The 21,048-nt window shown below is 41.1% G+C and overlaps 1 protein-coding gene across 6 annotated transcripts in view; it reads left to right on the top strand.

The window, feature by feature from the left end:
* Nucleotides 1–21,048, top strand: part of CADPS2 (calcium dependent secretion activator 2) — a 786,809-nt gene that overhangs the window by 623,639 nt on the left and 142,122 nt on the right. For all 6 annotated transcript variants that reach the window (XM_040411689.1, XM_040411674.1, XM_040411680.1 and 3 more), the window contains one exon: nucleotides 3,915–4,062. In XM_040411689.1, the coding sequence (XP_040267623.1) occupies nucleotides 3,915–4,062 (148 nt within the window). The remainder of the gene's footprint in view (nucleotides 1–3,914; nucleotides 4,063–21,048) is intronic.

Genomic DNA, 21,048 nt, shown 5'->3' with positions numbered 1-21,048 from the left:
CACTACAATGGCATTCAATTGTATGACCATTTAGAGAACGGTGACACAGTTAAATGTTCAGCGTCCCTAGCAAAGAGCAGTGAAAGAATGTTGGATGTTAGGGCTGTCACATGTACCCACTCACCCAGCAGTACCTATCCTAGGTCTAGAACCACTAGTCTAGTGCCTTCTATCTAGAGCAGAGTGCGGCACTGCAGTTTGGATGTCAGGTGAGGGCAGCTCCAGTTTATTGTTCTGGTACACCATGTTCTATACATGGCCCTGAAGAAGCTTCTGTCCCCATAGTAGAAAGTGATTTACAGCTTCCACTATCTATTCCTGACTGTTACATAGTTAATACGGTTGAAAAAAGACATAAGTCCATCAAGTTCAACCAAGGGATAGGTGGGGACGCGAATCCCAGAAGGAAGTGACTCAGATTTCTGCACGTTTTTATAAGCATTAATGTTGTTTACTTTTAAGAATTCATCTAAACCCTTTTTAAAACTGTCCACTGTCCCTGCTGTGACCACGTCCTGAGGAAGTCTATTCCACAGATTGACAGTTATTACAGTAAAGAAGCTTTGACGCTTCTGGAGACTGAACGTTTTCTTATCCAGTCGGAGGCAGTGCCCCCTTGTCTTTTGAGGGCATTTTACATGGAACAGTTTTTCACCATATTTTTTTGTATGGCCCATTTATATATTTGGATAGGTTAACCATGTCTCCCCTTAGACGTCTCTTTTCAAGACTAAATAAATTCAATTCTTTCTCCATGCACCTTATCAGTTTAGTCGCTCTCCTCTGTACTTTTTTCAGCTGTAGTGCATCCTTTCTATGGACTGGTGCCCCGAACTGAACTGCATATTCCAGATGAAGCCGCACCAACGCTTTGTAAAGTGGTAATATTACATCCCTGCCCCGCGAGTCCATGCCTCATTTCATGCATGACAATATCCTGGTGGCCTTAGATGCAGCTGATTGACATTGTATGCTGTTATTTAATCTACCATCTACAAGGACACCCAAATCCTTCTCTGTAAGTTACTCTCCCAGTGTTACATCACCTAGGACAGAGTTCCCCAACTCCAGTCCTCAGGGCCCACCTACCAGTCAGGATTTGAGAATATCCCACAGAATGAACACCTGTGGTAAGTCCTAAGGCATTGACACTAATTATATCAACTGCTCAATACTAAGGAAACCCTAAAAACATGACTGGTAGGTGGGCCCTGAGGACTGGAGTTGAGGAACACTGACCTAGGACATATGAAGCACAGAGATTATTACTACCAAAATGCATAACTTTACATTTATCCACCTTGAACCTCATTTGCCAAGTTGATGCCCAATCACTCAGTGTTCAAGTCAGTTTGTAGTTTATGGACATCTTCTGCAAAAATAGAAATGGTGCTATTAATCCCGTCCTTGAAATCATTAATAAATAAATTAAATAATAGAGGACCCAGCACTGAACCTTGGGGTACACCACTTATAACCTGGGACCATTCTGAATAGGAATCCTTGACCATAACTCTCTGGACATGGTCCTTCAGCCAGTTTTCAATCCAATTACAAACTATACTTTCCAAGCCTATAGATCTTACTTTACCTATTAAACGTCTGAGGGACAGTATAAAAATCCTTTTAAAAATCCAGAAACACTACATCCACAGCCGCCCCTCTGTCCAGGCTACTACTCACCTCCTCATAAAAACAAATCAGGTTAGTCTGACAACTTCTGCCCTTGGTAAACCCATGTTGGTTATCACTCATAATATTATTTATAGTCACATACTCCTGTATATAGTCCCTTAAGAGTCCTTCAAACATTTTCCCCACAACAGAAGTTTAACTGGTCTATAATTACTTGTGAAGGACCTAGATCCTTTTTTGAATATGGGCACCACATTTGCCTTGCGCCAATCACTTGGCACTGTACCAGTACCTAGAGAATCTTTGAAAATTATAAACAGGGGCACAGGAATGACTGAACTGAGCTCTTTAAGCACTCTTGGGTGTAATCCATCTGGACTCTGAGCCTTGTTTACATTTACCTTATTTAACTTATATTGGACCACATCTACAGTTAGCCAATTGAGTATATTACTAGATGTACTAACAGCCCCAGCACCACAGATATCAGCTCCTTTCTCTTCTTTTGTATATACAGAGCTGAAAAAAACATTTAGTAACTCTGCATTTCCTTATCTTCAGTGACTAACACCCCCACCCCGCCCCCCCCCCCCCCCCCGTTACCATTATTTCATTATTTAGGGGACGTAACCGCTCGGACCTTGATTTTTTTGCATTTATACGTTTAAAGAATTTTTGGGGAGTTGTTTTGCTCTCTTTTGCCACCTGCTGTTCGTTTTGTATTTTTGCTAATTTTATCTCCTTTTTACAGATTTTATTAAGCCCTTTGTAATCTTCAAATGCTACAGCTGACCCCTCAGATTTGTATTTTTTAAATGCCCTTTTTTGTCTTTTATTGCCCTTTTTACAGTAGCTGTAAGCCATGGGGAATTTCATTTTAGCCGTTTATTCTTGTTACCTAAAGGAATAAAAAAAAATTGTGCAATTACTCAATGTGGATTTAAAGCTCTCCCATTTATCCTCAGTATTAGTATGTGACAGTAGCTGCGCCCAGTCTATGCCCTGAAATGCTGCCCTCAACCTAGGGGAATTAGCCTTTTTGAAATGTAGTGTCTTTGCTCTGCATGAGAGAGTTTGCTTCTTATAGTTTAGGGGGAATATAATTATATTGTGGTCACTATTACCTAGTGTTTCTCGAACAGTTACATTTCCAACAAGTTCTGCATCATTAGAAATTACCAGATCCAACAGACCATTGCCCCTAGTGGGAGCTTCTACAAACGGCTCCATAAAGTGGTCCTGCAGCAAGTTGAGGTATTTTCTCTCCTTTGCGGTTGAGGCTGAATCATGACCTTAGTCGATGTCTGGGAAGTTAAAATCTCCCATTATGACCACTGTACCAGCCTGTGCAGCCCGTTCTATTTGGTTATACAGTGTTATATGCAAGGATTTGCTTTATCTGTGTTAGTTATCTGCTTATTATTCTTAAATCTTAATTTTCTTTTACCTTGAGATGGCACTTTGGGGCTTTGGAACCAATTCCTACTGTAGTTCTCCATAAAGTTATGGACTCAAGTTGCAATGGTTTCAACATACAATGGTCATCCCGAAACGAATTAATACTGTACAGTAACTTGAGGGACCATTGTAATATGATATTGCCGTAAACCGCACCTACCCATAGAATAATGTTAATATTTCTAACTCGCAGTCCATGGTATAAGAAAAAAAAACAATAGCTAAATTGAAGGATTTTTCCATGCCCACAAGAAATGTATGAACCCTAAAAATGTCCCAGTTCAAATGATGCATGACCCACAAAATGATAAGCCCACATACAACTTAGGCTACTTTCACACTCGCGTTTTGTTCAGATAATACAACCGTCTGCATCCGTTCAGAACGGATTAGTCTTGAACACCATTGAAAGTCAATGGAGGACGGATCCGTTTTCTATTGTGGCAGATTGTGTCAGAGAAAACAGATCCATCCTCATTGACTTGCATTGTGTGCCAGGACGCAAGCAGCGTTTTGGTGTCCGTCTCCAAAGCTGAATGGAGACTGAACTGATGCAAGCTGATGCATTCTGAGCGGATCCTTTTCTATTCAGAATGCATTAGAATGCAAACTGATCCGTTTTGGACCTCTTGTGAGAGCCCTGAACGGATCTCACAAACGGAAAGCCAAAACGCGTGTGTGAAAGTAGACTGAGTTGACTGAATAATCAAAACCTTATGGATGAAAGATCAAAATAGGCTGGTACTTAAGAATAGTTCTGAAAGCTACTTTTCTCAGATATTTTCTAAAAAATTTCTTAAAATTGTTATTTTATCCCACAGGACAAGGACTGCGTTTGAAGCTAAACTACAAAGAACAAGTAAATCTACAGACCTGCGTATTCCTGCCTCAGTATGTACAATGTTTAATGTCTTGGTGGATGCCAAAAAGCAGGTCTCTAAGCTCTGTGTCCTTGATGGTGGCCAAGAGGTAAGTTTGTTAGCATTGCCCTGCATTACTATAATTTTTTTTTTGGGAAGTGTAGCAGTAGACAGCCATTAACCCTTGAGCAAAAAAAAAATTTTGGGCCTCATGCACACGACCGTTGTTTTGGTCTGCATCCGAGCCACAGTTTTTGTGGCTTGGATGCAGACCCATTCACTTAAATGGGTCCGTGAAAGATGCGTACAGCGCTCCGTGTGCTGTCCGCATCCGTTGCTCCGTTCAGTGGTCCGCAAAAAAAAATATAACCTGTCCTATTCTTGTCCGTTTTGCGGACAAGAATAGGCATTTCTATAATGGGCCTCCTGTTCCGTTCCGCAAATTGCGGAACGCACACGGATGCCATCCATGTTTTGCGGATCTGCGATTTGCGGACCACAAAACACACCGGCCATGTGCATGAGGCCTTTCTGCAGCCATCTTACTAATTAGAAAAAAATATACATTCAAATCATTGGGATGCATTTTCTCCATAATTTGTGATTTTTCAATGTTCTTCCCAATTTTCAAAAGTGGTTCCTAGTTGGAGAATGTGTGAACTCTCATGGCTCTTACGATTTACTGTAATTTATGCAAGAAACTGAAGTAGATTTGATCAGATACGTCAGATTTATTCAAAAGCCTCTGCTTTTTAGTAATTGTGGTGCATTTTGCGAAAATGGACTTTGTACTAAGACTTGGCAATTGTCAGTCTTAGTATATCTGCCCCAGTATGTTTGATAGAATATTCAAAAACCGAAAATATAGAACAGCATAAAAATGCAGAATGAAATGACCAGAATCAGATATAAATAGTGTCTATGATTTATCTCTATGGGGATCCTACTTTATAAAATCTGTTCTTCATCCAGCAATTTGCACATGGACACCTCCCAACTATTATAACTACCATAATTAAACAGCAGTTAACCCTTTCAGCCCCAGAAGTTTTTTAATTTTTGCCTTTCCAGGGCCATAACTTTATTTTCCCGTTCACATAGCCGTATGAGGGGTTGTTTTTTGTATGACTTTTTGCCTTTCCAGGGCCATAACATTTTTATTTTCCCGTTCACATAGCCGTATAAGGGATGTTTTTTGTATGACTTTTTGATCACCTTTTATTTAATTTATTGTGGGAGGTGAAGTGACCAAAAAATTTAGAATTTTGACCTTTTTTCCGTTTCGCTATTTGTCGTATGGAATAAATATTTTTATACCATATTTTAATAGTATAGGTCTTTTCACACACACCGATGCCCATATTGTATATATTTTTTATTGTTTATGTATTTTTATTTTGGGAAAGAGGAGTAATTTAGAATTTTTATATGGTTTTTTATATTTTGAAAAACTTTTTTTATTTTTATGCCTTTTTAGAGTTCCCATAAGGAACTATAAAAAAAGCAGTCATCAGATTGCTATTCTCATAGACCCCAATTCATATGCATTAGCATTGGAGACTATGAGGATTTTACCATGTTCCTATTGAGCCCTGCGACAGGCAGGGGCTTAACGGTTTCCAGCCCGCCATCGCAATTGAAGCAGCGAGCAGGTGTAATTACAGCTCCACCGTCCCCGTACACTTCAATGGTATGGCTCCATCCTGTTCACTTGAACAGGAAGGAGTCATCCTATTGAAGTGAAATGGGACCAGAGCTGTAATTACACCTGCTCGCTGCTGCAATTGCAATGGCAAGCACGCAATTAGTTAAACATTTAGGAGCGTACGAGCTCTGCATTCTATTAAAACAGCTGGTCGGTAGGGTTGTCATAAGTCGATATCAGATAGGTCATCAATATAAAAAAGCAAACAACCCCTTTAACAATTTACTTGTACATTAAAATTGCACAAACGTTGAGCATTATGTAAGTACATAACTTATCTTGTACAGATCTGTGTTGCAGCACTAGATTGTAACATTGCTCTGTATTTGGAAGTTGCTGAGCTTCAATATCCTTGAATTCTTGCATAGGTTAGGATTAATACAGGGCTACCTTTGATTCTTTACATTCTACTAATTATTCCTGTAAATTATTTTGGTGATGAAAAAAATTATAACCCTTAATTCAGTGTGTTCAAGATGTCATGGGGTGTGTCTGTTGACAGATTTCTAGTGGTAACCGACAGAATGACTAAGAGTCAGTGCAGAATAAGGAAAGCTGCGCATTTACCAAGTCACACAATATTTCATGCGGATCATAATTAAAATTGAAATTGTGCTTTAAAGAGGACCTTTTTATTAACTACTTCCATTCCCCATACAACAATATTATACATTTCCCATAATGTAATCTCTGAAATTAATGTTCACACACTGGAGTTTTAATAATGGTGATTGGCAGATGAGACCAATAACAGGCACATCAATAGTGCAATTATAAACATTAATTTTGATGGCATCTGTCATCTGACTGCTTTGATCTGGGTTGTGAGTTTGTAAACTCAGCCAAAGCACCACAATGTCAGGCTGTGATCATTGATATAAATTTACAATCAACTTAAATTCTGATTTCTTGCGATTTTACAAATAAATTTTATACAAAAGATTTAGCAATAAATTCTTTCTGATATTGGTTGCAGACTGCAGTCAACAATATTAGCTGATTAAATACATTTTATTTTTATTTTCCACCCTTTTCCTTTCCTCTTTTTTTCCCTTCCAATACTTTATTTATAATATCAGAAATAAAGCAGCCATATCAATTACACCACACATCAAATTACTCAATGTAAACAATCTCACAGGGCTGCCGAATAAAAATACATGAATACCCCATGGTCCCCCCTGGTGGATCAAGGAGAGAGGGGGGAAAAAACGGACCCCTACAACAATTTACCATGAAGACCACAATTTGGACCATACTTTTAGCTTGTTTTGGGAAGTATATCAAATTTTTTCATATGCCTTCACTTTATTGAACAAGCAGAGCCAGTTATTTATATCAGGAGCAGCTCTAGCCATCCACCCACGCGCAATAATCACTCTATCCAACATGAAGATCATAGAGATAAGTTTTACCTTGTAAGCTGAACCTTTATCTTTCTCTATATCCCCTAATATGGCAACTTAGACATTAAAGGTTAATTGTACGCATATCTTATTTTTAACAGTACGGTATACATCCTGCCCAAATACCTGAACGTGTCTACAGTACCAGCAAAGATGCATGAAGTCGGCGAACTTGTGTCGTCGCCCCCCCCCCCCCCCCCCCCTAGGGCAACCCAAGTTTGGTGCTCCATGCATCCTCGCTATTCGAGCAGGTGCTAAGTATAACCAGTGTACAAAATGAAACTGTATTACAATATAATTTGTATTTGTTTAACATCTACTTTTATAGCAATATATCCTATCCCAATCTGACTGTACTAACCCGGGAACCTCACATCTCCATCTTCCCTAACTGGGAAATGACACCCTGCCAGCCAAGCCATGGATCAATCCCCTATATATATGTGATAGTTTAATCTTCCCCTCCTGTGTCTTAGTAAAAGTTTCAATAAATCTATTACTTTCTACTATAAATAAAGAAGACTGACCTGTAGAAATATAAGCAGAATATAGTTGTCTATATCTAAACCAATTAATTTTTCGTGTACCTTTTAAATGAGAAATTTCTTCAACTGTACAAATAACCCCATTCCTTCAAAATTGTGAAATATAATTAATACCTTAAGTTATCCAAACGTATCTTGTGACATATTCAAAAATTCATCCAAGTGAACATTTCCCCAAAGTGGCGTAAAATCTAATGCAGCAGTAACCTCTAATAGTTTTCTTGTGTAATCCCATACTTTAATAAGAAGATTCACCATGGCACGGCATGCAGGACCAAGAATACCTTACCGAACATCATTCATAGTGTGGAGGAGTTTGGGGGTATGTTGGTGTTGGATATTAATTGAAACAAGACCACCTTGCTGCCCCTGGATGAAATGGTGTTGGTCAGTGCAGGGGGATTGAAAATACTGGGGCCTCAGGAATCTTTTGAGTATCTGGGGATAAGAGTGTCCTCCTCTATACATGGTTTTGTCCCAATTAATGTCAACCCGTTAATTAAATAAACGAAAGTTAAGATCGCGATATGGTCTAAACTGCCATTATCAATGGCTGCCAAAATCTCACTTATTAAAATGATTATCTTGACCCAATTTCTGTATCAATTTATGGCTGCTCCAGTCTGGATTGATAATAGTATGTTTTCACTTGTTGATAAGTTATTACATTAGTTGATCTGGGAGAGAAGACGTGTCAGAATGAAAATAAAATATTTGCACTATCCTGTTAGTCTGGGAGGTTTGGGTGTACCTTTTTTTTAGAGGTTACTACCTAGCAGCCCAGCTACAAAAGATAAAAGAATGGCAGCTCGATCCCGTGCTAAAAGAATTGGTCCGCATCTCCGGGTATAAAAATATATTTGAGCTTCTGCAATCCGGACAGTTAAAGCAGGGGAGGGGCCCTTAAATACATTTTAAAGATGGTTCAGTGATGTTTAAAGTGATAACTGTATTTTTTTAAAAATCGGCATGCAGTGATTAATGCTGGATGCAGTAGTAAATTATTATTAGCACTAGATATTGTTATTTGAAGAGTCACTGAGTTTTCATAAAACTTTTATTTCATAGAGACTTATCAAAGGTTTTGATTGGTGGGTGTCTGAGTGATGAGACCCCACTGATCTCTAAAACGAGGAGATAGAAGTGCTTGCTGCAGGAGACAAAGTGAGACAAACTCAATAGATAGTCTATGGGCCCGTCTCAATTCTGTCCCCTGCAGGAGAGAGAGTGCGAAATGTGAGTGCTTCTATCTCCTTGTTTTATCAGTCGTGGGGAGTCTCAGCACTCAGGTCACACTGAATAAAACCTTTGATACGTCTCTATATGACATATCAAAACTTTTATGAACGCTCAACTGACCCTTTAATCCATTCAAGCGACAGCCAGTTTGGACCAAATGCCGGAGCCCCATTTTTCAAATCTGACGTGTCAGTTTATATGGTAATAACTTTGGATCGATTTTACATATCCAAGCCATTCTGAGATAGTTTTCTCGTGACACATCATACGTCATGATCACATCATACTACAAAATTTGCAAAAAATGGGGAAAAATTAGCTATTTTCAAAATTAGGATTTCTCCGCTTTTAAGACAGTGATACTTCATTAATAGTTATTACTTTACATTCCCCATATGTCTACTTTATGTTTGCATCATTTTGTAAATGTCGAATAATTTTTTCAGGAAATTATAAGGCTTAGAAGTTTAGAAGCTCATTTTTACATTTTTAAGAAAAATGTCAAAACCCACTTTTTTGAGGACCATTTCAGTTATTGAGTCGCTTTGTGGGACTTAATTAGAAGAAAACACCCATAAATAAGCCCATTTTAGAAACTACACACCTCAAGTTACTTAAAACTGATTTTACAAACTTTTTAACCCTTTAAGTGTTCCACAAGAATTAAAGGAAAATGGAGAAGACATTTTTAAATAAAAATTTTTTTTTTGTGTGTGCAGATTTTGCATTTTAATCAATTTTTCCTGTTACACAGTAAGGGTTAACAGCCAAACAAACCTCAATATTTATTGCCCTGATTCTGCAGTTTACAGAAACACCCCATATGTGGCTGTAACCTGCTGTATGGGCAAAAGGGAGTGCTTTGAAGGAAGGCACCGCCATATTGTTATCGGAGGGCAGATTTGGTTTTCAGGTGCTATGTCACATTTGAAGAGACCCTGTGGTACCACTAGAATGAAAACCCCCAAAATTGACCCTATTTTGGAAACTACACCCCTCAAGGAATAAATATAGCGGTGAAGAGAATGCTTTGACCCAACAAGCGTTCCATAGAATTTAGAAACGCATGGCAGTGAAAATTAAAAATTAACTTTTATTTCCAATAAAATGTTGCTTTAGCCCTACATTTTTTTTTTCACAACGGCTAACAGGAGAAAATGCACCCCACAATTTGTTATGCATTTTTTTCTGAATACGGCAACACCTTCTACGTGGTCGTAAACCGCTGTTTGGGGACACGGCAGCATTCAGAAGGGAAGGAGCGGCATTGGGATGGTCTAACATGTAATTTGCTGAAATTGCTTTAGGGGCCATAGCATTTTTACTTTTTCACCAATGTAGCTGTGTGGGGGCTTGTTCTTTGCGGGAAGGGCTGTAGTTTTTATTGGTATCATTTTGGGGTACGTCTTTTTGATCACTTTTTATAACATTTTTTTGTGGAGGTGAATTTGGTAAAAATGGCAATTGTCAGTTTTTTATTTTTTATGTGGTTCCTCTTGCGGTAAATATGATATGATAATTTTATTCTGTGGCTTGTTACGGTTATGGCGGTACCAAATTTATATAGTTTTCTACTTTTTTAGCATAAAATCATTTTTGTGTTTAAAATAAATGATATTTTGCATCACAATATATTGGCGGTGCTTCATAGATGACGTCATTTTTATTTGGGAGGGGGGAGAAATAGGTTTAAAGGAGTTCTTAATTGATATTAATAAAAATGATTTTTATTTGGAGTTTACTCCTACATATAGTTTTAGGGAAATAAACTTTTTAGATTTAACTATTATTGTAAGGGGAGAAGAAATATGCACAAAAACGTACGAAAAGCCTACTGACTCTAACAGTTATATCTCCAGGACTAGCTGTCATTTACCCTGTTGGCTCGACAATATACCTAGGAGCCAGTTAATAGAGTATGACAAAGAAGCAGATTGATTAAAAAATTAATTTGCATCAAAGGGATATAATGTGAATAAACTCTTGGAACAGAAAGATCAAATTAAATCCATGGAGAGGGAAATCCTTTTAAATAACGTAATGGTGGAAAAAGTGCCACAGATACAATAGGAAGATAGAGAAATAGAAAAAATTCCATCCATTATTATCCCATATAACGCACAAACACGAACGTTTAGGAATATTGTAAAACGTCATTGGGACATATTAAAGGAGGATAAGACAATTGGACATCTCTTTAATAAAGATCCAGCATTTGTTTTTAAAAAAGCGGCAAATATTGGGAACATAATCGCACCCACGAAAAAATGTGCGGCTATAATGAATACCAAAAAAATAAACGACAAGCAGAGGTTAAAAGGATTCTTTCCTTGCAAAAAATGTATGGTATGTAAAAAATTGCAGAAACATACCAGTAAAATGAGTCGAATAACAAATGAGGATGGCACCTTTGAATATAACATTCGGGATTATATAACATGCAGTACCAAAGGAGTCATTTACGCAATAAAATGTCCTTGTGAAAAGTTATATATTGGGCGCACTAAGAGACAACTAAAAACCGATTGAATGAGCATATATATAATATAAATAAAAAATCTGAAGGGCATCCTCTGTCCAGACACTATACAGTAAAGCATAATGGAAAATTCGATGGATCTTCCTTCTTTGGGATACAAATAGTTAAAATGGACATACGGGGAGGCGACTTCATTAAAAACATGTCGAAAAAAGAAACCCAATGGATCTTTAATATGAACACGCTGGTCCCGAATGGTTTAAACTCAGAAATTGAGTTATTTGGTTTCGATTAAACATATCAAATATATCTTTATCGTCGAATTTCTGCAGCTGGAGCTAATTAAGATCATGAGCGGGTAGAATAAAAGGAAGCTACTGGAGGCACTAGATTGATTCCCTGACGAAGAGTGCCGTAGCACTCGAAACGCGTAGGAAGGTTTTTTGGTGCTTACAGCAGCCCGTAGCTCAACAGGTGACGTCACCAGCTCCCCTTGTGAGCGTGAGCGTAAGTACAAACAGAGTTTCGCTACCGGCCGGGGCGAACTCCATACAGCCTATTTCTACCTGCTATTTGCCTCTGTGCAGAAGAAAACGTGCATACTGGAACGCCCGAGAAGGTGGTCCCCTAATCCCACACATCAGAACCAAGGTAATCCTGCTATTTCAAACTGAGGTGGATAGGTTTTACACGATCAGAACCAGAGGTTAATAAGGGTCAGGTGAATTAGGCTCAGCGCGGTGTCTCTCTCTTTTATAAATGATATGTGTAACCCTTTCATAATAGCTATTGCGGAGCTGTTTTTGACACTGCTGCTTTAACACTGTAATCAGCGCCGGTGGTATATCTTTGTATTAACATCAATGACATTTTTATTTTTTCACCAATGCAGCTGTGTGGGGGCTTGTTTTTTGCGGGGTGGGCTGTTTTTACTGGTAACATTTTGAAGTAGATAAGTCTTTTTCATCCCTTTTTGTTACATTTTATTTGGAGGTGAATTGGGTAAAAATGGCAATTGTCAGTGTTTTTTATTTTTATTTTTTATTGGGTTCCTCTTGCGGTAAATCTGATCTAATAATTTTATTCTGTGGGTTGATATGGTTATGGCGATACCAAATTTATATATATTTTTTTTATTTTTATGTTTTACTACTTTTTCAGCATAAAATCACTTCTGTGTTAAAAATAAATTATATTTTGCATAGTCATATACTAAAGTCCATAACTTTTTATTTTTTCACCAATGTAGCTGTGTTAGGGCCTGTTTTTTGTTGGAGGGGCTGTAGTTTTTATTGGTATCATTTTTGGTACAGATGACTTGTTATTTTTTTTTTTGTGGAGGTGAGGTGACAAAAACAGCAATTGCTTCATTGTTTTCTACATTATTTTTTACGGCGTTCACCTCATAGGATTAGGAACATGATACTTTTATAGCTCAACTCGTTATGGACACTGCGATACCAATTATGTATAGATTTTTTATTTATTTCATTTTTTTAATGACATAATTAAACGGATATGACAAAAGCCAATTTTTTTTATTTGTTTTATTTTTTACTTTTTTTATTTATTTATCAAGACTCATTTGGATCTTAAAGATCCAGTGGGCCTGATGGCTATACAGTGCATTGCAATAGTCATCTATTGCAATGCACTGTATAGTCTGTATTACAGTTACACTAAGGCTGATCAGACCCTCAGGGTCTGATCAGCTTTAGGTACATTGCAGTCCGGTCGCCTTTGTAAAGCGTCCGGTTGCCATGGCAACCATCAGCCCGCTACCATCACAGCAGCGGCGGCCCGATGGAAGAGAGAGGGAGTTCCCTCCCTCTCAACCACATGGATGCCGCGGGCAGCTACTGACCGCAGCATCTATGGGGTTAAACGGCTGAGATCAGTGCCAGCACCAATCTCAGCCATAGCAGCAGAGTGTCAGCTGTAAGTTACAACTGGCACTCTCTGCTGATGGCAGCGGCTCCGTTCCTGAGCCGCTGCCATCATAGACAGCAGAGAGGATCAGGCTCCAGGGGGGCATCATGAGGCAATGGGGGCATTATGGGGACCACTAAATTACTGGGGGGCAATATAAAGATCAGGGGCACTGGGGGCACATTGGGGATCTTACCCAATTTCAGGCTTCCTGTAAAAAGCTGTCTGTATAGGGAGGAGGTGTTATCAGCGACTGACAGCTATCTCTCTATGCACACTTATGCACGCGTATTACACAGCCGATGTGGCAGACAATTGTCGGGAGGGAAGTGTTCCCTTCCGGCAGTCACCTGCGGGCTATTACATGCGGTGATCTACCCTGCAGCATGGGGAGGAGCGATCGCTTTGCCATCATTCGTCCCCATGCTATATCGTGGTTTGCCGGCGGCAGATTGTCAATAGACACCACGAACTGCCGCTTGCAAACAATTTTTTAACATATCTAAATATTTGAATTGCCAGTTGATCGAGAATTTGCTCGTTCATCAGGCAATCGGTGTCAGTATTACACTACCTGATTTTCTCTAGCGAGTGTTAATGCAAATTCTCATTAGCGATTATCTGCTAAAAAATCGGACGGTGAAATGCAGGCTTTATATACACAATGCTATCAATCACTGATAACATCTTCTGTTTACAGGAGGTGGAAAAGGCAAGGATATAAATTACAGGTTATATTGAATATATCAATCTGCTCAGCTCCTCCTGCTCTATAACATGGTGCTTCAGAATGCAATGCATTTTGTGGTGACAGGTCCTTTTAAAATACATCATATTATATCGACTTTCCTCTAAACTATTAGAGCAACCAATACATAATAGCAACTAAGGCTCTGTTCACATTAATAGTGCAGCAGCAGCTTTATTGTTCTTCTCACTGTCAAAAGGATGGTGTCACGATAGGTAGGTAAGCGGGGAAATAACCTAACACGGGAAAACAAACAGAACAAACAACTAGGCCCAAAAGCTAGGGAGAAAAGGGTCACCTCCTAGCGATCCCTAAAAGCTTTCCCTAAACTGCTGTGCCCATGTGCATACCCTTAGAGTGGATATGCACATGCCCTCGTGCCTAAACCTAAACACCCTGGGCAAACCCTAAGCAGCAGGGAAAAGGGAAGAGGCAACCTGCTTCTTCAAACCAGGAGGAAGCAAGCGTCTCCCTAGAGGCATAGATAAAACACACAAAGGGAAATAAAGGAGAGGACTTATCTTGAGCAGAGCTGGAGCAGACGATCCACCACAAGTCAAGAGCTCCCAGGAAAGAACTATAACCCGCACAGGCCACTGGGGGAAGGAGGGATAAATAGCCTTACTAACAATGAAATCCAGTACACCTGAGGGAAGGTGGATCCAGCTCAAACCCAAATCAAAACAAACAAAGAAGTCAGAAATGTGCAGCCAGTCTGAAAGATCTCCGCACATTCACAGGGCAAGGCGTGACTGTAGCCCCCCCCCCCCCCTTCTACGGGTGACCTCCGGACACCCCGGACCAACTTTATCCGGGTGTGCCCTGTGAAAGGCCCTCACCAGGCAGCTAGCACTGACATCAGCTTCCGGAACCCACATTCTTTCCTCGCGACCGTATCCCTTCCAGTGCACCAGGTACTGGAGGGCACCCCGAAGAACGCGTAAGTCGAGAATCTTAGAGATTTCAAACTCCAAATTGCCATCAACCAGGACAGGGGGAGGTGGCAATGGAGATGGTTCCACATATTCTTTAATAAAGACCTGTGAAACACATTATGGATCTTCCAGGTCTGCGGAAGATCCAGATGAAACCCCACCGGGTTGACAATCGCAGAGATTTTGTAAGGGCCAATAAATCTTGGACCCAATTTCCAAGATGGTCCTTCAGCTTAATGTTTCTAGTGGACAACCACACCGAATCACCCACACACAGGTCCGGACCAGTCATATGTCTCTTGTCAGCCATCTGTTTATATATTTCACCCATCATCTATTTATCCCCAGGACTGTGACTGTGACGAGGGGACATCCTCTGCGTCTGGAGGAAAGAAGGTTTGTACACAAACATAGAAAAGGATTCTTTACGGTAAGAGCAGTGAGACTATGGAACTCTCTGCCTGAGGAGGTGGTGATGGTGAGTACAATAAAGGAATTCAAGAGGGGCCTGGATATATTTCTGGAGTGTAATAATATTACAGGCTATAGCTACTAGAGAGGGGTCGTTGATCCAGGGAGTTATTCTGATTGCCTGATTGGAGTCGGGAAGGAATTTTTTATTCCCCTAAAGTGGGGAAAATTGGCTTCTACCTCACAGGGTTTTTTTTTTGCCTTCCTCTGGATCAACTTACAGGATAACAGGCAAAACTGGATGGACAGATGTCTTTTTTCGGCCTTATGTACTATGTTACCCATCTTTTCCAAATAACTTGGATCTTCCGCCAGATAGATGACAAGGCGGAAGAGAATCTCTCCTCTTCTGGCATCCCAGAAGATCCAGTCCCAGAAAAAGTACCAAACTGTGGGTGAAAACCATACGCGCCAAAAAATAGTGACTTACTTCCGGTTCCGGCGCTAGTATGTGAGGACGCTGGAGACTGCTGCTCCGTACCGCCGCCAAATACATCTGCTAACATCGGTCAGCTGGGAGCTGTGAGAGGGCTGCTTCTGGCAGAGTGGAGCCCTGAAGGGTGTATGGAGCGTTACCTGCTAAGAAGTGGGCAGAAAACTTCTACTCAGACGGCAGCAGACGCTGATAGTGCAAGTGGAACTTCTCTTAAGATGGCGCCGTTCCCTCCCCCCTCGCCGAAACCTGCGTCTCCTGAGGAACAAGATCCCCAGATAGTTAACACGCAGCTGGATCTGTTTGAAAGCACTGGTAAGGCGATTGATGTTAAAACTCTGGCCATTGAAGTGGCGAAACAGCTAGCCCCCGATATTATAGCCTCTCTATCTACCACCCTGCATGCTGCACTGAATAAGCTTAAGGAGGAGGTGGATTTACAGGACCATAGGGTATCTGAGGTGGAACAACGGGTGGCCTGCATGGAGGAGGAGGCATCAGATACCGCACAGAGGATGCGGGATTTATTCCAACTGGCGGAGAAATTAAATGACCGCGTTGAGGACCTTGAAAACAGGTCTAGACGCAGCAATCTGCGATTGGTTGGGGTGCCTGAATCGGTACCGGTGATAGAACTTCGCCGAGTCTTTGAAATGGAATTGCCTCAGGCCCTGGGGCTTCAGGGCGGAAGAAGGAAAGTGGAAAGGGCCCATAGAGTGGGACCATGGAGAGATCAAGATTCGTCTGCTAACACCAGAACAGACCAAAGACCAAGGCAGGCGATCTTCAAGTATTTAGACTACTCTGACAAAGAGGACATTCTGCGGGCTTACCGAGCAAGAAGGGAGCCGTTAATACTGAGAGGGTCAAAGGTGCTACTTTTTGCCGATTACTCTGCAGAAGTGGCACGTAAACGGAGGGCTTTTGGGCCTGTTTGCTCTAGCCTTTATAAAAACGGAACCAGATTTCAGCTAGCATATCCTGCTATTTTACGGATACAGTTGTCGGATGGTGGCGCTAAACAGTTCACGGATCCGGTGGAGGCGGAAGAATTTATGCGGCACCAAGTGAATCGTGGTCCGGGAGCTGTTGATATTGGGGAGGACCGTCAAGTTACTTCCTTGCGACAGGGAGATAATGTCTGGCATCGGGTACATCAAACCTCCTCGTCTCTTCCACAGAGGATGAATAAGATTCCAAAATCTTCGGGAGCAAAGTTCGCACGGCAGACGGGTGGACTGTGATATCAATGTAAGGTTATGTTCTGAATATTAGAAATTATCTTCATGGCTTTGGGGGAGGGGAGAGGGAGTTTATTCCTTGTTCGCCATGTCAGAAGTATTTACAGTGACTTTTACAATGCCCGGGGACTCTGGTCACCAACTGCTAATAGGCGGTGGTGGTGAGCGTCTAATGCTAGAAAAAAGGGAGTACTAAAACTAATTGTGATGTTTCTGTGGTTCTTCTTAGTTTACTTATATTGCTTAGCCATAGTTCCTATGTAGCTTAATTTTTTATGTTATAGGGCAATCTATGTGCAATCAATGTATGATGATGAATGGAGTGCTGTCGGGCTGGGAGGCAGTGCTTCTTTTGATAATATTCAAGCTGTGACAGCAAGGTGGGGAGGGGTTCTCTGCCGTCAGGTGGGTCTTACGTAACTATTCCATTTATGAGAATAATCTCGTGGAATGTAAAGGGGTTGAAATCTCCCAATAAGCGTATGAAAATTCGGAGGCACTTGCGCAGATTAAAGGCGGATATTGCCTTGTTGCAGGAGACCCACCTGTCGGCGGCGGACTTCCATAGGATGAAGAAATTGTGGGTTGGGGAGGTATATGGCTCTGCGGCGGTGGACAGAAAAGCAGGAGTTTTAGTCTTGATAAGTCGCCATTTATCACATACTGTTCACTCTGTAACAGCGGATGATGCAGGCAGGGTGTTATGTTTGCATATTTCTGGCCTGTTTGGGGACATTAGCCTTTACAATATCTATGCACCCAATATGGGCCAGAAAGCTTTTTTTGATTCTTTATGCACCAGATTGTTGCAGGATTCACAAGCTGTAAAAATATTAGGGGGCGATTTTAATGCCGTAATGAATCAGCATAAGGACAGGAGGACTACTAGTGATACTTGTCGTCATAATCCTCTGGGGGACTTTGCCGAGTCGTTGTCTCTCAGGGATATGTGGAGGGTCTCCAATCCTCAAGGTCGGGAGTTTACTCACTATTCCCATGTGCACAAGAGTTGGTCGAGAATTGATTACTTTTTTGTATCGGCAGCTATTGTGCATAGGGTAACCGATATTGTTATAGGAGATATGGTAATATCGGATCATTCACCTCTCCTAATGGATATCAGGGAAATGTGCAAGAGGGGAGGGGAGTATATATGGAGATTTCCTAATTATTTGGTGAAGGATGCCGAGTTTGTAAAATTATTGAAAGGTTGGTGGATGGAATTTGTTGATGACAATGGGCAGCATGTGAATGATCCGATATTATTCTGGGAAACGGCCAAAGCTGTATTGAGGGGAAGGCTGATGGCGTATGTATCCTCCATTAGGAAAATAACCAGAAATCAGTATGAGAAGGCAAGTACATGTTTAAGGGAAGCCTATAGTAACTTTCTCTTGGCCCAGACCCAGATTACTAAAGAACGCTGGATCTCGGCTAAGAGAGACTTTGATGAATGGGCAGAGAAAATAGAGATTTCAAAGAGGTCTCAACTGGAGGCCAGGTTGCACAGATTCGGCAATAAGTCAGGGAAGCTATTAGCTTCTTTAGCCAAAGGTAGGCGTCCTTTGAACCATATCCAAGTGGTGAGGAAAGGGGATGGGACCAGGGAGCACAGACCACAACAGATCAACCAATTGTTCGAATGGTATATGGCAGCATTTTATCAGAATACTGGGGATAGGGTGGAAGAGGGGAAGGCTTTTTTGGAACGTATGTCCTTGCCAACTTTGACAGTGGAACAGTTGGATGTTTTGAACGCCCCATTGACGGCAGTGGAGGTTCAGGCGACTATAAAGTCCTTTCCTTCCGGTAAAGCCCCAGGCCCAGACGGGTATACGGCGGACTTTTATAAAGCGTTAGATGCTCAGGTGGTGCCTTATCTGACGTCCCTGTACTCTTCCATAGTGGAGGGGACTCCGTTGTCGGAGCATATGAACACGGCGTATATAACGTTACTCCATAAAGCTGGGAAAGATCCGGAGGATTTGGCATCTTATAGGCCAATATCCCTGATCAACCATGACATTAAGATTATATCAAAATTGCTTGCCAATAGGTTGGCGACGGTTCTTCCCTCTTTGATTTCTCCTGCACAGGTCGGTTTTATTAAAGGTAGGGCGGCTGTCACTAATTTGAGAAAAGTATTTCTGGCCCTCTCTGTGACTGGCAAGGCGGAGTACCGGGGGCGGGGCCCGCAATCCTCACTTTAGATACGGAAAAGGCTTTCGATAGCATTAATTGGAGATGGCTGGGTCTAGCTCTGGATTCGGCGGGTATTACAGGATTGTTTCGCACTCTATTAGATGGGTTATATTTAGGTCCAAAGGCAAGGGTTTGTACAGGGGGATGTATATCTGATTCTTTTTTGTTGAAAAGGGGAACTAGGCAGGGATGCCCCTTGTCTCCTCTCCTGTTTGACTTGGCTATAGAGCCTTTGTCCAGATGGCTTGATTCAGGAGATTTCTTTGAGGGTTTGGAGGTGGGCAAGAAGCAACTGCGTACGGCATTATTTGCTGATGATATCTTGCTTTTCTTATCTGACCCTCAAAGGGATATTGGGAGGATTATGGTTGCACTAGAGGAGTTCGGCCTTCTCTCAGGGTTGAAGATTAATAAATCAAAAAGCGAGATACTATTTTTAAAGGGTGGGGGGCAGAGAGTTTTAGGTGATGAAATGGGGGGTATACCTATTGCTAGATCTTACATAACTTACTTAGGAATTAAAGTGGGGATTACTCCCGAGTCTTTATATAGACTTAACTATGACCCATTAATTACTAAAATAATTCAAGAATTGCATAGGTGGCATGACTTGCCGCTGTCGTTACTGGGGCGTAATCATCTTATTAAGATGATGTCAGTTTCTAAACTGCTGTATCCTATGCAGACGATCCCTATTCTGTTAAAACATAAAGATGTCTCCAAACTGGTCAAAGCATTCAAAAATTTTCTGTGGCACGGCAAGAGACCTAGGATATCAATGCGTTCCCTGACGAAGGGAATTGAGCAGGGAGGGATAGCATTCCCTGACATTAGAAACTACAATCTGGCGTGTATGGCTAGGCATATTTGCGACTGGATTAATGACACTAGTTTTTATTCAGCTTTACTGTTGGAAAAGGAATTCTGTGCTCCCTGGTCTCCGGTGGCGTTGCTGCATTCGAGGTTGCAGGTGATTCCTGTTTGGATCAAACAGTCTTTATTAGTTAATGACACAATAGCCGCATGGAGGATTCTTAGGAAAAAGTACTGGTTGTCGTACAGAATCTCCAAGCATCTTCCATTGTGGAACAATCGTGAATTCCCACAGGGTAATAGAAACAAGCTGTTTGAGGAATGGAGGAGGAAGGGGATTTTGTGCGTGAAACAGTTATTGCATGATTCGGACCCTAGGTGGCTGACAGGAGAGGAAGTGATTGAAAAGTTTACTTTGTCATCATTTCAGACTATTCAGTGGTCTCAAGTGAAGGAGGCAGTGGTGAACCAGCTAGTATTGGTGCAGAAGGAAATACGTAAAAACACTCTGGATAAGATCTTGGACCTGGGGGGTGGGAGGGTCTCGATCTCTACGATATATGCAGACATGCGGAAGGAAGAAGGGATGAGAGATGGGAGTAAATGTTTTGGAAAATGGGCGGAGCAACTGGATGATGACGACATTGAACCAAAGATAGTGAAAGGGTGGGAAGTAGTGAGGAGGCATATAATTAATGAGTCATGGAGGGACACCCAGTTTAGACTTATGCACAGAGCTATTTATGGTTTTAATATTCCCCCTCATCCAGCTAAGCCAGACAGGATTACCAATTGCCCGAAATGTGGGATAGGGTTCCCTGATCTATTTCATGGGATATGGACGTGCCCAAATAGTAAAAGGTTATGGGAGGAAGTGGGGAATTTGGTTTGGGGGATCTGGGGAAGAGAGCTTCCATTATCAGCTACTCTGTATCTATTTCACTACGTG

This window comes from Bufo bufo, chromosome 1 (assembly GCF_905171765.1).
Source record: "Bufo bufo chromosome 1, aBufBuf1.1, whole genome shotgun sequence".
Classification (NCBI taxonomy): Eukaryota; Metazoa; Chordata; class Amphibia; order Anura; family Bufonidae; genus Bufo; species Bufo bufo.
Note: the sequence above shows the minus strand (reverse complement) of the source record. Positions and strands in the feature narration are given on the sequence as shown.